The sequence below is a fragment of the Sylvia atricapilla genome, chromosome 3, assembly GCF_009819655.1.
Source record: "Sylvia atricapilla isolate bSylAtr1 chromosome 3, bSylAtr1.pri, whole genome shotgun sequence".
Classification (NCBI taxonomy): Eukaryota; Metazoa; Chordata; class Aves; order Passeriformes; family Sylviidae; genus Sylvia; species Sylvia atricapilla.
Genome location: NC_089142.1, coordinates 89,905,262 through 89,921,939, shown reverse-complemented (window position 1 = coordinate 89,921,939; position 16,678 = coordinate 89,905,262). Strand labels below are relative to the sequence as shown.

Sequence of the window (16,678 nt, the reverse complement as noted above, 5' to 3'; positions counted from 1 at the left end):
CGGCTTCTCTGCCTGGGATGTGCATGGCACCTAAACTCGCCTTTTCTTTTCATGGTTTAAAATATAAATGCATTTTCTTTACATATTTATTTGAATTTTTTTCTTCCCTTTAAAAGTAGATATTCTAAAGTAACTTTTGACTATCTAATTAACAGGCAGTATATAGAGAATTTGGAAGGAGTCTTGTTTATTAGAGGTATTGAGTGTGGGGCTTGGGGATTTTTGTTTGTTGGTTTTGTTTTGGGTTTTTTTTTTTTTTGGCTGCTTTTTCTTGCTATTTTACATTTTATTGCACATAGATTGAGGCACACTGACCAAGATTTCATTCTGGAATGTAAGAAAAGTTGTTATATTTTTGATACTTGAAAAAAATTTGTCACTGCACTTTTTAGCCTGGGTTATGCTTATTTGTTAGTTGCAATAATAGTTTTTACTTCAATTCAAAAATCTTAATCTCAAATGTGATTTTATATGTCACTTGTTGACATTAGGAAGTACTTTGCCGATCAATATTCACCATGCTGGAAAACAATCCCAAAACTGGTGTCTGGTTCCCCTTTTTATTGTTACGTATTCATCATTGCACGGAGCAGTGCATATTCCTGTCATGAGTTTATGCTGATGTAGAGTTTTATCTGTAATCAGTTTTGTCCCTGGACATAAGCAGGAACTAACACTTTCCATACCTATTAGGGGCAATTATTCTAGATGTAGTCAGTAAACAAAACAGCAGTGTGCTCCTTGCACGGTGACAGTGTGTTCCCCATCTCAATAAGTTCCTGTGGTGTGTCTGTAGCACTGTTGTCCTTTACACATCCCACTGAATGCCTTACCCACCATGCTGGGAATTGCTGCTGTTCATCTCCCCATTCTGGAAAGCTGTGCTAGATATGGCTGGGGAGACATTAATCTAGTGCAATGAGCAGACAGACATGTTAAGGTCATATACAGTTCAAGAGTGAATCACAGGCCTTGATATTATGCATCTCCACAAAGAAGATGGCTTACTTTGTCACTGAAAATAAAAAAAGCTAATTTATAGGCTTCTATAGTAAATGTGCTTTCTAAGCTCATGCACTTCTGTTCTTGCATCTGAGTTACATGGAGTAAAAAAATTTCTTGAGCTTCAGAGGTTTTGTGTGGTATGTTAAAACAAATTCTAAAATAAATTCTGTGTTCCAAATGTTTAGGTTGCAAATAAAACAGTCTCTAAAAAGAACTGGTTGGAAAGAATCATACCAAATTGATTTATGCTGAATTTAGGAAGAACAATGGTCTTTGAAGTGTTTTTATATTTTAAGTGTGTCTTTACTTTCTTCAGATTTCCTTTAATTCTCATTACTGCCTGGGATACTCCACATGCTCCTTTTGGCTTTCCTGATCTGAATTTCAGATGTGATCACAAGCTTCTTGGTGCGTTTGAAGCAGAGTTTGGTTTGTGTAGGCCAGCCCATTTCTGCATTCATCCAAAGAGTTCTGACATCTAATATTCCCTTGATGGGTATCTCTTGTATATAATGTGGCAGTTTAAAATAAGAATCAATTTGCCTCTCAACCTGCTTGAGAGAGCTGTGCTATGACACATGGCTGGAAGTGTTCACATGAGGCATCTGTGTGAATTTATCCTCTGTGCACAGAGCTGTTGATTCTCCCCAGCTGCTGTTTTACTCCTCACTTTTATCTTCAATGTGTGGCCTCATGCCTTATCTATCTCACACTATTCAAAGCCTGCCACAAACACAGACCTGTTATTTTTCTATCAGTAGTGTCCTCTGTGTTTGTTGCTGAAGTCAGGGTGGCTGGCCATCACAGCCCTATGAGATGCAGTAGAAATCTGCTGTCTTTGAAATGGACATGTCACACAGAGGGGCTCAAAAGTGACCGCTGAGTTTTGGATGCTTAATGTGAGATTAGCCCAGGGATCTTTCTGGGGACATGTTACACTTCAGAAGGGAAAAGTACAAGTATAGCACTTTAAAGGAGGAAGGGTAAAAATTCTCCTCTGAGAATTGAGGAGACCTTGGAAATAAAACGGGCACATGAAAAGAGAGACACAGTTAGTGGGAAAGGATTAAACATCATGTTCCAGTAAAATGCCTTGTATTTCACTGGCATGCTGTGGAAGAGGCAGGTCTGGGAGTTAATTGCCAGGCTAGTGTTCAGCTCTGAAAATAGAAGAGCCTTTGCTCCCCCTTGTCTTCCTTGCAATCCCCTCCCACATTCACTGCATAGTTTCAAACTTCTGCAATGAGTGAAGTGGGCATCTGACAGACAACAGCCTTCTTCACATATACCCTCTTGTTTTATCCCTGGAGAGAGTCTGTAATGTTCACTGGATGTGGCAGATGTTCTACAGAGTGAGCAGTATCAGAAACTTAATCGCTATAGCATAGGGCATTTACTGAAAGGTATTTTAAGATGGAAGAGGCAGCTGAAATAAAACTGAAAATCTTGATTTTTTTTTTTTTTTTAATTCTTATAACCACAACCCTTAAATAACTTAATAATTCTTTCATGACATCATAGCAGTAGAGAAACTGACCTCTATCACAGCATATTCTTGCCTGCCTTAGTGTCCCAGGTTTTCCAGGTTAAGGTTTCGTGAATGTATGTCACTGGATGTTTGTCCTGAATGCTCAGGCTGCTACTGTGTGATACCAGGTCCACAAGTGAGAGCTTTTATGTGGACCGTTGGATATAGCTATAAAACCTTACATTCTTCCATGTTGCTTTTTTCTAGGTCAGCCAAGCCTCCGAGAAGCTATCTCGATGTCATGTATAACTAACGGGAGTACAGGAAGCAGGAAAACAAGCCACAGTTCAGCCGTTTCTGTTGCCAGGAAAGAAACACTTTCATCTGCTGCAAAAAGGTACCAAATTGTTATTAAAATTAAATTTTTTATATCTTAAAAGACCCCAAAACCAAACAGAGCAAGAGTTTGATTTTTGTCTCTGCAGAGCACTCAGTGGAGCTGCCTGAAGTCCAGTAAGGCACAAATAAACTTTGGAGATTTATCGTGTTATTGGGCTGTGTACGGAAGAGTTCTAAAAAGAATTCAAAAATGGAGAGTATTTCTATGGTGTGCAGTGTCCAAAATGAATTCTCACTAAGGGAATAGGAAAATGTATTTCCAGTACAAATGGAAAAGTTTTCCTTCTGGTATTTGTATGCTTTTTTTTTGGTTGAGTTCTTTTTTTTTTTGTTGTGTTGTTTTTTGGTTTTGGGTTTTTTTTGTCCTCACTTCTTCCTTCCGTCGGGGAAATTAAAGGGCAAAACTGACTTCATTGTCTGGAGTGTAAGTAGTAGGCAATAGCAAAATAACTATGAAACAATAGTAAATTGTGTAAGATACAGATTTACATTTTTGGGTAGAAAGTCTAACCCAAAAAACGACTACTTAGTCCTTATGAAAAAAATCTCTATCAGATCTCAAATGTGAAGAAATAACATTGCTTGAGTAATTTGGAAGTTACATGAGCTAGGAACCAAACAGTAGTGGTTTTCCTCCATGTAATGCTTTCAGCTTCATGCAGTAAACAAAGTGTTTGCTTAACTGCTTTTTTCTGTGAGTCTGTTAGACAGTGATTGCGTGGTTTCTTCAGCAGTAGGTTTTGTACCTATTCTTGTTTGTTGTGAAGAACAAGCTGCCAGATATAGCCACGGGGCAGAGAATACTCTAATGTGTAACTGTGGTAAGTTATGTGAACAAATTCTTGGCCTCCATAGAGTACTCTGGTAGCTCTAGTGGCTGGTTTATCTTCTAGTGTGGATGTAAATACTGTGCTGTACAGCAAGGCAGGGAAATTATATACTTCAGAGAATAAAAATGCTGCAAGCAAATATAAACTGTATGAGAGCAAACCAGAAGCTTTAGTGCCCTTTGGAATTTGGAAAGTGAGGGTAGTGCCCCACTGTTCACTCTTCTCCACTGTGTAGCATTGCATATCTTTCTTTTTATTGAATTCTTACATTTAGTTTTCGACAGTAAATCAGACAGTGTTCAGTGTTTGTGTCTATCTGCTAGTGCGACAGGACAGGGACAAAAGACATTCCTGCAGGAAGGTATTCCTTAGTTAGCACTTTTCCATTAATCTTACCCCTGTGGCTCTTGGCACTTTGATGAGAGCCAGTCCAGTTCCTGTGGTGCTCAGCTTGCATTTGTGCTGACTCACCTGCTTGATTCATTGGCTGCTCAACACTTTACTACAGAAGAAGAGCAGAGTGGAGTGGCTGGCATCCCTTTCATCTGAGTTAAGGTCTTTAAAAGGAGACCTGGGTAGGCCAAAAGAGAGAACCTTCATATGCAGAGGGCAGCTCTCCCTGGGCCCCTGAATAACTGTCCATTGGCGGTTCCAGTGCAGCTGAAGACACATGACTCCTTTCATCAAGACATGTTTTAGAAAGGCTTAGGAAGGTTCTGTTCCCATGAGTTCCTTTCACCATCATGTCTTCGTTACTTAAATTTGTTTGTTATTTGGAAGTAACAAACTTGCCCTTTTGTAAAATTACCAGCTCAAGAAAGGGGAAAGGAAAGGCAACTAAATGTCAGTAGCAACCTCATCTCCTTTAGGAAGGTAGAGTAACCTGGTTAATTTCTAACACTTGTTGTGTTGAAAAGGAGGGAAGCCAAAAGAAACTGGAAGGTTTCACCCCAGCTAATCCAGGCCTTTCTTTAGGTTGAAGCTTGAACTGATGCAGCAGGTGGACAGGGTCATCTGTTGATAGAGAATTAACCTTTAGGTTCTAAACAGACTCCATAGCCTGCCTAGGGCTTTTCCCTGTTCTGACTGCATGCAGCCATACATCTAGCCAAAATAACAAATACTTGTGTCCAAACTGTTGCTGGTATTGAAGTTTAGTGTGTGAATTTCTTCTGTGAATGAGCTTGAATTCATTTCCTGGACTGTTTAATCTTGTTCTACGAACCTGAACATAGAGATCATGGATATAATCAGCTGCCTCAGTAGCTCCACAGCAGCAGGATCTCTCATTTCAACAATGGCATGCTCAAATACCAGCAGTCACTAAAATCAGAGCCCAGGAATGTTCCCTGAACAGCAGGTAGATGATGTCCCATTAACAGAGATGAAGTAATGGATCTGTTGAGAAAATTTCAACCCTATAGTTTGGACTGGAAACAGGCTTATACTTTGTACAAACAAGCGAAAACCAATCTAACAAAAACTGGCAGAGACCTGTTTGATCATTTTTCCTAAGACTAAGCATTCTTCTGAAAACAGCATCTGATAACAATAGCCTTGATGTTTCAGAGTGACCACCAGCCACAGTAGATGCCAGTGTGTTGTGGTCCAGAGGATGAAACATTGTACTAAGTGAAATTAGAGAAGCTGCAGAAGTAGTAATAGCTCTCATCTACTCACTTGTAGACTAAAGAAACGCCTCATCAGATTGGGTTTTGGAAAGAATTTTTGGATGCATTAAATGACTACTTCCCAGAACAACTGGTCTTTAGAAACCCACAGGAAAGGACACTGGTTTTAATTTGGTTTCAGCAGTTACACAAGATCTACTAGAAGAGGTATTAGTGGGAGAGCCACTCTGTACTAGCCAGTCATAATACAATTAAGCTGAAGATTTTAGCAGAAATGAGCAAACCAAATAAATTCAGAACAAAGATACTCAGTACTCAGACTGCCACATATCTACATTATTTCCTTCCAAATTAAAATGACAGTCAAAAAAGAAGCCTACCTGCAACCTGGTGGTAGATAAAAGCACTTTGTTGGACTCCAAGTGTACGTTGTGCTACAATCCAGAGTGAAACCAGAATGGTCCAGTAATTCTCATGGACCCATCAAAAAAGTTAAGGAGCAAACCTTAGGGCAAAGAAGTGAAATGGATAATACACAGTTACAAGCTCAGTGAAGAGATTCCCTCACCAAACCTGTGGTTTCTAGGAGACAGATCAGACAAGATGAGTTTGGGTAGGAGAACAGAAAATATGAGACTGAAAAGGTAAATTGGATGGTGTGCTGCTCTCAGCAGTTGGCATTCCCCTGAGCCTGCTGGCGGAGTGCAGAGGTGAATTGCAGAATTGCTGATGCGTCATCGTTAAACAGAATGGCACAAAAAGTGGTGAGTGTACCTGTCATAGTAAGAACAGAGAGGACTTCTGTTTTCTTCAGTGGAAAGAGATTCCAAGAATTTATTTCACTATACTGCATTACTTGCCACAGACTGCAGAAAGATTAAGTGTAGTGTGCTTTCCATCCAGCAATGCAAGATAAGTCTTCTGATTAAAAAATAATTATAAATTTCTATGCTACCAGTCAATTAAGGACTTTTGGCTATAAATTATTAATCAAAACCCCACAGTTCTCCAAGCTTTGTTCTTTATGATCACATATATCACATATATGCCCTCAAGAAATGTGAAAGCTCGTTGTTTTGTTTTAATTTTTTTTTTTTTAAGAAAATGTCACTCTGATGGATTATATTGACATTTTAAACTAGTTAGTATGTTTTACAGTAGAAATCTTGAGTAATCTTTACAGATGTGTCTGGATTTCATATTCATGTTTTGACCTGTTTTTCAATGCTTCTCTTCTCTGAAAGCAGTTGGAAAAGTTGAACTCCTTTAAATCTTGGGGGCTTTGTCTTTGGGTAAATGATACGCATCAAAAGATGATACGCAACAGAAGAAACAAAAAGAGGTTCTTAAGAATGATATGTCTAAATTGGGTTCCCATTTTTTATTACTTTATTTTGAACATTGCTTTACTATTTTCTTCATATTTTGAGAATAGGTAAATGGAAATACAAATAATTATGGTAATGCAAGATTTCAAGGTGGGGGGAAATTGTTGAGATTCTCATGTTCAGAAAGATACTTTTTCTTTTTTACTTTGCCGGTTACTTTGACCCTAAGAAAAAAATCTTTCTATTACATTTTTAGTTGGTTTTTTCATTTTGCTCTGTTTCTTCACTGAGAAATCTGTCTTGGAAGATTTTTCGTTGTTTTATCTTAAAAGATAAATAGGCCATGTACTCGAGAGTACTCTTTCTCTTCCAGGTCCTGGTATTGTTTGTGTGATTCAGTATAATACAAAGTATGTAACTTCATAGAAGAGCCTTTTCATTAATCTTTCTGTTTACATACAGAAATTATTTGGTTCTTAATAGATTTAAGGTTGGTAATGACATGTATTTAAAATCTGTTGCAAATATTAACCTAATAAGTACAGCACTATGAAAACAAAGATGTGTTCTTATCTGTCGTGGGTGAAGGCATTGAAGAAGTGATGAGACAATCTGATATTAGTCAACTACAGATCAAAACATGAGATTTCAGAGATGATTTCCTTAAAACTCTGGTGCAGCCAGGGAGAGCCCAGGGACAGCATCAGCATTCCAGGGCTTTGGTGGTAGCTCAAAGATAGTAGCATGTATGTCCACAAATGCAGTTTCGTGGTGGGCTTACACTACTGGGAGACAACATAAGTCACAGTCCTGCCTTGACTTGCATTGAGCTTTGGCTGGCAGCACGATAAGGTGCTCAGTGAGCTCTGAACCAGAGGATGGTTTCTTCCTGAGGGACAGCAGAGTGTGGAGCATCAATTTGTGTCAGCTTTTCAATGCTGTAGGGGAACCCATGAATGAAGGATGGACTCAAATCAGAATGGTATTCATTTTAAAATCATAGTTAATGTAGTACAACTGAAATATGTAAATAATCTTCCATGTCTCCACGACCGTTTTTTATTGTTGGAGCTAGAGGATAAACCTTATTTCAGCAAAATGCTAACATGAAGAGATTGAGTAAATAATCAAAGTGTTCTTTTGGTGGTTGTTTATAGTAAGTTGTTAAATATCTCTCCCATCTTTTCACAGAGGGCGTTTTCTCCCACCTTGCTAATTTATTTGCTTGTTCTCTTTTTTCCCTCCCTATGTTACACTTTCTTTTACAGCGGTACAGAAAAAAAGAAGGAAAAACCTCCGGGACAAAAAGAAAAAAAAGAGGACTCTCATTCTAATGATCAAAGTGCACAAACTCAAGCATCACCTTCTCCCCAGCCCTCCTCACAGACTCTCCAAACACACAGGCAAACTTCAGAAAGCAAGAGTTCTGCTCCAGCTAAAAGGTTTTCACAGTACCACAGTACAGAACTAGAAAATTACTGTAATGATACTGAGTTCATATTTGACAACAAGTCATGTGAAATAGTTCTAATCTCATGATCAAGTTAAGGTTTTTTACTTTTTCTGCTCGAGAAGATGCATTCAACATGCATTGCTGCAGAGCAAATACATAAAAATTGATGTTTTCCTTTGAATACATTTTTAAGATTAGAGTTTTTTTGTTCTCAGATTAAAATCCTCATACAGTAGATTACCTCTAATCAGCCATGACTGTAAAATATTTCATGTTCTCTAACTTGATTCTTCTCAAATACACTTCATAGATTTTGTCTGACAACTGAATTATGGAGTGTATTTTCCACATGGCCATTTATTATGTCTCATAACAGTATTTTTTAAATTCTAGTATCATTTAACCCTTGGGTTCAGAAATTTTTACTCTCAAATTATTCTATAAAGTGACTGCAGTTTTGTTTTTGTTGGTGTTTTTTTTTCATGGCCCATCCTTCTAAAATTCCCACAAGAGGATGGTTTGCTTTGATTCTTCACATGAGTGAAGTTCTGGTTTTATACCCAGATCATAAAACTACTTGACTTGAGTAAATGCAGAAATTTATTTAGGATTGCCTCTTAAGTTCCCACTTATTTTTGTGGGAATTAGGTGCAAGGGGGAAGAAAAGGTATATTTTAGAGTTACTAGATTACTTTTTGAAGTCAAGAAAGTGGATTTTCAGATTTGGATGGTAGCTTCTGAGTTTCAAAACTATGCAAATCACTTGGCATGAGGTTTTTTGGTTTTGGTTTTTTTTTTTTTTATTTTTGGTTTTTGGGGTTTTTTTGTTTGTTTGTGTTGGATTGTTTTTTTCTTTTATTCTTTGTCACCTTACTTTTTTTGGAAGGTGTAAATATTTTTTACTCTCTGGCACTTAGAGACTGAAACAAAATGATTACTCTGAAATTTACCGGTGTTCACAAGATTGTTGTCTTGCATTGCTTGAATTCACAGCTCTTATAAATATTTAAACTTCCACTTGACTGGTGCATGTTATAACACTCCATAAAGGCTCTGTCTCCATGTCTTGCACAAACCTGTAAGTTGTCTGAAGCTGAACTGGCGGCCTGTTGTTCTCTTGCCTGGTATCTCCCTGTAAAGATGTCTCAAGTCTTGCTTACTAATCTTTTGCAGTGTGGGGAAAAAAATAAATGCCTTTTTTAGTCTCCTAGGGGTTTGACTTGATTTGATTAACTTGTTTGTCACAGGACCTTTGAGCCTCTTGAGGTGCTGTGGAAGGAGCTTGCCATTTCTAAGGTTGCATTTCAGGACTTAACTCCTGCAAAAAGCATTTCTGACAGGATGAAGTGTGATACCATTAGCAGGACATGTGCAAACCCTAAATCAGCTGGTTGAAGGATAATTTGGGCCAGGTTATTTTCTGAACATGTATTCCGTGATTAAGGCATATGTGAAATTATTGAACTAGTGACTGCAAAATTTGCAAGTTCTCGTTAGTGTGAATTGTCTGCAATAAGATTGCTGAAAAATTACATCAGGATTCATGGATTTAATTGTCTGTATTATCAGGCCAAACCTTGCTTATCTTACTCATGCAAGAGGTTTGCAGACATTTGTTTCAAAAAAGATTAAAGCCATTAATGTGTTTTAGTATGTGCTAAATGCAAAGCTTCCATGTGAAACTCTAATCTGATAGAACTGTTCTGCCTTAGAAATTGATGTGCTAAAGCTGCTGAACAGTTAATCCAAAAAAAAATTACATTGTTGTCTACTTAATTGATTTTTTTAAAATATAGTTTATTCTTTAAGGCTCAAGTACTTAGCCTCATTTTTTCCACTACTGTAATTTGTTAGTGAAGTAGTAATGAAGTATAGTTATTTTGTTCAAGTCTTTATGCAAAAGCATTTGGAAATAGAAAACAATAGATAAAACATGTGGCAATTGTCTTGCTCAATTGTTTTCATTCATCCAGTTAGAACTTTTTGACTAATCTTTTTTCCCTGTTTTGTGCTACAGCTTGAAGGAAGATCTAGCTCTGCTTTTGTCTCCTGCTGCTTGATCTGTCCATTTGCATACGAGTTCCAGTTATTGTTACATTATTATCTTGTAATTGTAAAATATTTTTTGTTTCTTCTAGCATAAAGAAATCCTTGACTGTTGAAAAAGCTCACGGTGCTTGGGAGAGTTCAGATGACAGTCGTAACAAGCTGATGAGAGTAGCATCAACATCTAAGTTAATATCAAAAGTGGCAAAGAATGCAGACAAGTATGTATTGGTTTGGTACATCAAAGCAAGAGAACTTGAGAGTCAAAATATTACGAAATCACACAATTCTAGTGAACTTAATGGTGTATATGCTAGGAACTTTTGCATCTTTGTTTTTACTGAGTACTTACAAAACCTGGAGCCAGTTTGGTGCTCCAGGTGCCCATGGAATTTTAAGATTATTACAGAGTAATTCTTGTGTAAATATGTTTTAATATTGCCTGTTTGGATCAGCAGGATTATGACATTTCATGGCTTAATGCCAGTGATGTGAAACTTCCAACTGGTTCTTTGTTGTGGGGTTTTTTTTACCCTAATTAAAGCTGATTTGAAAATGCAAGTGTATTTCCTTGGAGTCAATTTATGGATTTCTTGTAGTATATTTCCAAAGTAGACTCTAACAGTAGATGTATACTTTTATTATTTGAGATAGGTCTCTCAATTTAACTGTTCAGCATGTTTCTGGGTGCCAGTTCTAGACTATAGGCAGGGCTCTTCTTTCCAGTGCAACCTTCAGCAGGTGATGTGCTGTAGCCAACCATTCCTCTCATGCCCATCCTCAGCAGCAGGTTTCTCTTGGTTTGTGGTCTCCAGTCAAGGCCTCTGGGGGCGAATAGCACAGAGTAGTTCCTGTCAGCACAGGGGCAAGACTTTGCTTTTTGTTGTAACCCCACCTTGCTGACCCCTGTTGTGACCCACTCTTGTCCTCACTATTCTCCGTTGGGTGGGTTTCCCACTTTGTATTCACATACTTAGTTTCTCTTTTTGACTTTCATTGAAATTTTGCTGAAATTGTTGTGTTGATTTTTTGACTGACCCCGCTCCTATTTGACAATATCCCCCCCAGTGTGCTGGCAGCTTCTTCCAGCCTGGTGTTGTCTGCAGAGTCCTAGATCTGCTCATTGATCTTCATTCAAATAGCCCTTAACTGGTCCAAGGTAGAACTACAAGGAAACCCTTCCCATTCTGACTAATAAAGCACTTCAGACCTTTCAGAGTAATTGCCAGTTTTTTATGATTATGTCTGTAGTGCTCTCCTTAGCTTTGCATATAAGACTGTCAAATACACAGTCAAGAGTGGTGCAAGTGCATTCCTTCTTCCCTAGGAGTGGGAAGAACAAAAGCAAGCTAATCTTGGGTGTGGATATCGGCACATTTAGTGAAAGCTTTATGCTTAGCCTGAAGAGTTCTGCAGAGCAGTGGAGTGCTGTGTGTGAGGGGATTATGCATTGCATATTTTGCAAGTATTTCCTTTCCTTTCCTTTTATAATTGGTTTTCACTGTTGGAATTTAAAAGCCCTTCAGCAATTTAGATTATAGCATAGTACTGCAGGATAATATTTTGGAATGACAAAACCCTCTGCCTTGATTTTTTTGCTATGCTGCTAAAATACCCTTCACAGTGTTCTACATATTTCAAATTCACTGAAAGTAAAAATAAATTTTACTTTTATTGACACTTTATATATTTGTTTAAACATGGTCAAAATGGTATTTTATTTAATTTTTCCACGATTATTCTTATTTCTGCAACACCTTAAATGTTGCCCTTTTACATTCTCTAATGCAAAAAAAAGGTCAGGTGTCTTAACAGGAGTGTGGGCAAGAAAAGAGTAGTTTTGATTATTGTAAGAGAAAGTTGTCTGTTCATAACTTGAAGCTGTTGTATCTTAACTGTATTTGGCAAAAGCAGAGCTTCAAACATGGACTATAGACCATCACCTGCTTGAAGAGTGGGTGTTGCATTGTTGTGTCCCTTGTTTTTATGCTCAGAATTGTATCAGAGGCACTGTTTTACATACAAGGACACACATTAATAGTAATTTCTTATTCACATTCTGTGTGGCACATTTCCATAAGAACTGGTTGGAATTGTGCAAAGACATATTGTTATATTTAGTTTATTGTTCCCAATTAGAAACGTTGGCCTCATCTTCTTGAAGGTATGGGAGTCATGTGCAAGGGAATAGAATTCAGCCCCTCACGTGGGCCCCAGGACAGAAATGTTTTACATATGCTTTGCACTATCAGCCCAGGATATGAACTTTGTTTACACTGCTCAGTCTTTAAGTCAGCACTGAGCTGTAAATCAGTCTGATAAAGCTGTAAGGAGGAAAAGGGTTCCCACGGCAGCCCATCATTCCATGGTTTTCAGGCAAGACTGGGAATCCACTTTAAATTTTTCATTTGGCAGTGTGGTAAAGGGTGATTTTACACCAGCCAGAAATTACTTTCCTCATGCATATGCTTGACCCTTTGTCACTGTTACAAAATTTGACCTCCATCCAGCTAAAAATACTGGATGCCACTCATACCTTTCTGCTGAATTTCAAATGAATTCAAGAGGGTGTTTTGTGCAATACATTCTCCTATCAAGGAGTGTTATTCTATTAAGAAGTAAGTCTAATACTAAAAATTAGTATTTCTTCCTTCTTCACAAAAAAACCAAACCAAAACAAAAACCAAACAAACAAAACACACACACACACACACGAAAACCCCACCACACCAAACCCTGAGGTTTTTTTATGAGTCATGTGTTTCTGGCTCTGGTGAGGAGAGATGTCTCAACTACACCCTCTTGAAGACTTTGTGTTGCACATCCAGTAATGCTGCAGGGAATCTGGCTTAAGTGAAACTGCAAGTTGCTTACATTTAATCCATGTGTCCAATAGAGTTAATTCCTAGAAAAATTTTTGCTGTTGCATGTTGACAGCTTATTTTGACAGGTGTTAAATGCTTTGCATGTGGACTGAGGATGTTTGGCAGCTTAAAACATTTGGTTATTACAAGTTCTTACTCTCAAAATGGAATTTTCTGTGCACAAGGAGCATGCCTTCCGTAATTTATTTTTAAAAGCTTTTTGTATTTTGTAATTATCAGAGTAATTCTCAGAAGCCTCTACCATAGGGCCAAAACTTGAAAGATACAGAGAATATTTTAATGTGAATAAAATTATTTTCATATGAATAAAAATGCACAGTGATCAAGATTAGCTGTTAAACATTGTATAGTACACTTACACTGTACAGAGAATTTGATGAAATTGATAAATGCAGTAATGGGTAAAAATTGATGGTATTACCTTGATTTGCATTTTACGTATTATTAATGATAATATTTTGAATTTTTCTGCAGGCACAAAGATGTCATTGTCAGCCAAGGTAAATAAAAACTTTTTTTTTTTTTTTTTTTTTTTTTTTTAATACTGGATGAAGCTGAAAATATTTGCTTTTGACCGAGTAGTATTTCCTGTAAATGAATACATTGGGACATATGCTTAGGAAACGGGGGTTTAGAGGTAAAATGGCATTAATCAATCCCCAAGAATTCATTTGGAAAAAAGTTACTCCAGACATGTATATGAATCTTTGAAATTATGGAGAAATACCTCATCAGATTGGATCTTTAGTAGGTACAGAAATTTTTGGTGGGTGGGTGGTGGGAGGATTTGATTTACTTTTGTGAAACAAGCCCCTTTTAAAAAATAATTTTCTCTATGTATATGTGTATAAAGAGAGGTTATGAAAACAAAAAACTGAAGTTTTGACCCAAGTGCTAGTCTTCATCCAGGCAGGTGTGAGTGAGACTTTAGAAATAGTTTTAAGATATTTTATTTCTGTCCCATAACTAGCAAAAATGTCAACTCGTGAAAAAAACAGCCAAGGTAAGAATTAAGCTATGCGCTTTGGTTGCTTTCTTCTAATTCAGCACTCTCACAAATTTTTTATTTGGCCTTTCACCATCTAAGAGCATCAGTGCATATTCTCTTAATATTTCAGCTCTCTTCTTATGGAAATTTATATGCATGTGCACATGGCAGTCTATATGGGGACTATTTGGCGAATAGTTAAAATAAATTACGGCACACATTATTTCATCGGAGAGAAATATGTGTTCCCATAGAAGTCTTGCATTGTTGCTTAAGATATCAGAGTATAAAGAACTGCCAAATAAAAGATTTGCTTTATCTCAACTTTCTGTCTTGCCAATATTGCAACATATAAATGCTCATTAGACAAGAACAGAGACTGAAGGTTTTAATAGTCTCCAGAAATGAAAAATTATTATCTTCTGAAGTGAAGTGGTCTTTGCACCAATGAATCTTGCATTCTGTGGCTACCTGCTGCTGCTGGCTTCTTCAGTCAGGAAAAGGAGCCATCTATCTGAACATGGTGGGATGTGACAACAAAAGAAGTCCCCTTCTGCTGCTGCAAAGCTATTCTGCTTTGATGTCCTGCAAACTGTACTGAAGCATGCAGTTTAAAACTAAAGCATGTAACCCAAGTGCACGCTGTACACAACAGATCTCTATACAGGGGTTTTGTCCTGTGCTTTTTTGCTGCTAATTAACAAATCCTTAGTCTTCAGATTCTGTGCTGTCAGCAAGTTTACATTATTCACTGTTTGATTGCTTTTGGTCTCCTTCAAAAAAGAAAATAAACCGTCAGATTATTTGAAAGTTAATATATGAATTGTTGGAATGAAAACTAAAATCAACTTGGGTCCAATTGCTTTATCTTTTTCTAGTTCACAGAGAAATTACAGGTATAAAGATATTCTGAATTGATGCTTACCAAAAACATCTTCAGAAACAAGATGTGTGAAAGAGAATGAATAAGTGCCAAGAACAAAGAAGAAATGTTTCATTACGCTATGGTGCTTAACACCAGCTGTGGAACAGTACATATGTGCAGCATTGGCTAGTGTAAAAGGAAAGCTAATCAGTAGAGGCCAGACCAGCTGCAGTTCAGCTTTGCAAGTTTTTGGATAAAACTATTATATTAAAAATACCTTTCCTAGTAAAAACAGTTTTTCACAAAACCAAGTTGTATATAGCTAAAATACCTTCAGTACTAATTATTTCCTTACAATGTGCCTCTACAACTGCATGTTCTGCCCAAAATGCCCAAACCGTCCTGAAGTTCTCTCATTCTGGTAGCTGTAACTTCAGTGGCCTCAGTGTGTTCCCTGTATTTTCTGTGTAACTGGGCAGAGGTTGTGATGCATGGGCATCTTCCATGGTGTGTCATGCCATAGTCTGTCCTGAGCATAACTGGAATCTGACAGAAATGTGATGCAGATAACAGGGCCCCACACACATGGGGGAGGTGGAGGGGAAATCTTGTCTTGGAAAATGCATTTGCTCCATTTTATACACATGGAGTGGCAAAATGTAATTCTGTCTCTAACATGGACGCACATACAATTAGAGGATTCAACGTTTTGTTATTTTGGTTTTTTTTTAATATGGACCATTGAATGTATTTTTGACAGGTTTTAGAGTGTGTCTGTGTGTGTGAGACTGTTAGCTTTTATGTTGCGTTTACTGCCACAGAAAAAAGCCTGTGTAGGTTACTGTTGCAGCAGGTTTACCCATCCTTTGCAGTATAAGATTAGCAATACTTTGTCACTTTTTCGTCAGGGCAGGTGACTTTAGCCTGTTTTGTACTTGCCAGTTGCCACATAAGTAAACCAATTTCCAGTTGGCACCTTGACCCAGCTGGTCAGGAAGCTGAAGGTTTGCACAGGTAGTTAGCATAATGTTTCTGAGGTAAATCCTGTGGGCTGGGGCAGAGTTGTCTTGGATAGGGTGGGATGAAGAGTTGCCCTTGCTCATGGTGTTCGTACAGATCCTTCCTGTTGTGGAACGCAAAGGCACAAAAGTTACAGCTGCTTCAAGGCTCCTTTGTGACTTGCCAGCCTTTGCCTCTAGGGGTGAGCAGTCTCTAGCACGGTGTTAATTATGTTACAGCATCTCCCCTGAGCTGCTCATTTCACTGAGCTTGTGTGTAAAACACTGTGTATGCTCCCAGCACTCATCTCCCATAAGGATTGCATCCATGTACTTCCTAGACCTAGAAATTCTGTGAGGAAGGCGCTTGGGAAGACTACTGGTGTGCAAACTGTCAAGCTTCAAAGCATATCTATGGTAAAAATACATCACTGTCTTTATACGCACATAAAATAAGTTTAGAATCAGTGTGAAATTGCGGCTTTTCATAGCAGAAGGTGTTTGCATAGGATAGTGGGATGGAAGATGACAATTTTGTGTTGCTTTGAATGTCCTGGAATCACTTTGTTTCCTTTTTTTGATTCAGCTTACAAAAAAAAGCTTTGAAAATATTGGTGTTGTATAGTCTCACAGAATATTGATGAATACGTTTTTACATGCTTAGTTCTTGGAATCTAATTTTGCTAGCAGCAGAAGTTACTGCAATTATATCTGTCTTCTAATATTCTGTGGAGATTCATTGTGGTTTCTGTTGGTGTTAGCTGTTAAAGTGAAAGACTTGG

At 37.7% G+C, this 16,678-nt stretch overlaps 1 protein-coding gene across 3 annotated transcripts in view; it reads left to right on the top strand.

Annotated features, from left to right (window-relative positions):
• EML4 (EMAP like 4) overlaps positions 1-16,678 on the top strand; it is a 145,864-nt gene that overhangs the window by 85,652 nt on the left and 43,534 nt on the right. The window contains exons 3-8 of one of the 3 annotated variants that reach the window (XM_066316110.1): positions 2,741-2,870; positions 7,930-8,103; positions 10,253-10,381; positions 13,520-13,545; positions 14,016-14,048; positions 14,912-14,929. In XM_066316110.1, coding sequence (XP_066172207.1) covers positions 2,741-2,870; positions 7,930-8,103; positions 10,253-10,381; positions 13,520-13,545; positions 14,016-14,048; positions 14,912-14,929 — 510 coding nt within the window. The remainder of the gene's footprint in view (positions 1-2,740; positions 2,871-7,929; positions 8,104-10,252; positions 10,382-13,519; positions 13,546-14,015; positions 14,049-14,911; positions 14,930-16,678) is intronic. The other 2 variants (XM_066316111.1, XM_066316112.1) reach the window with 2 other exon arrangements.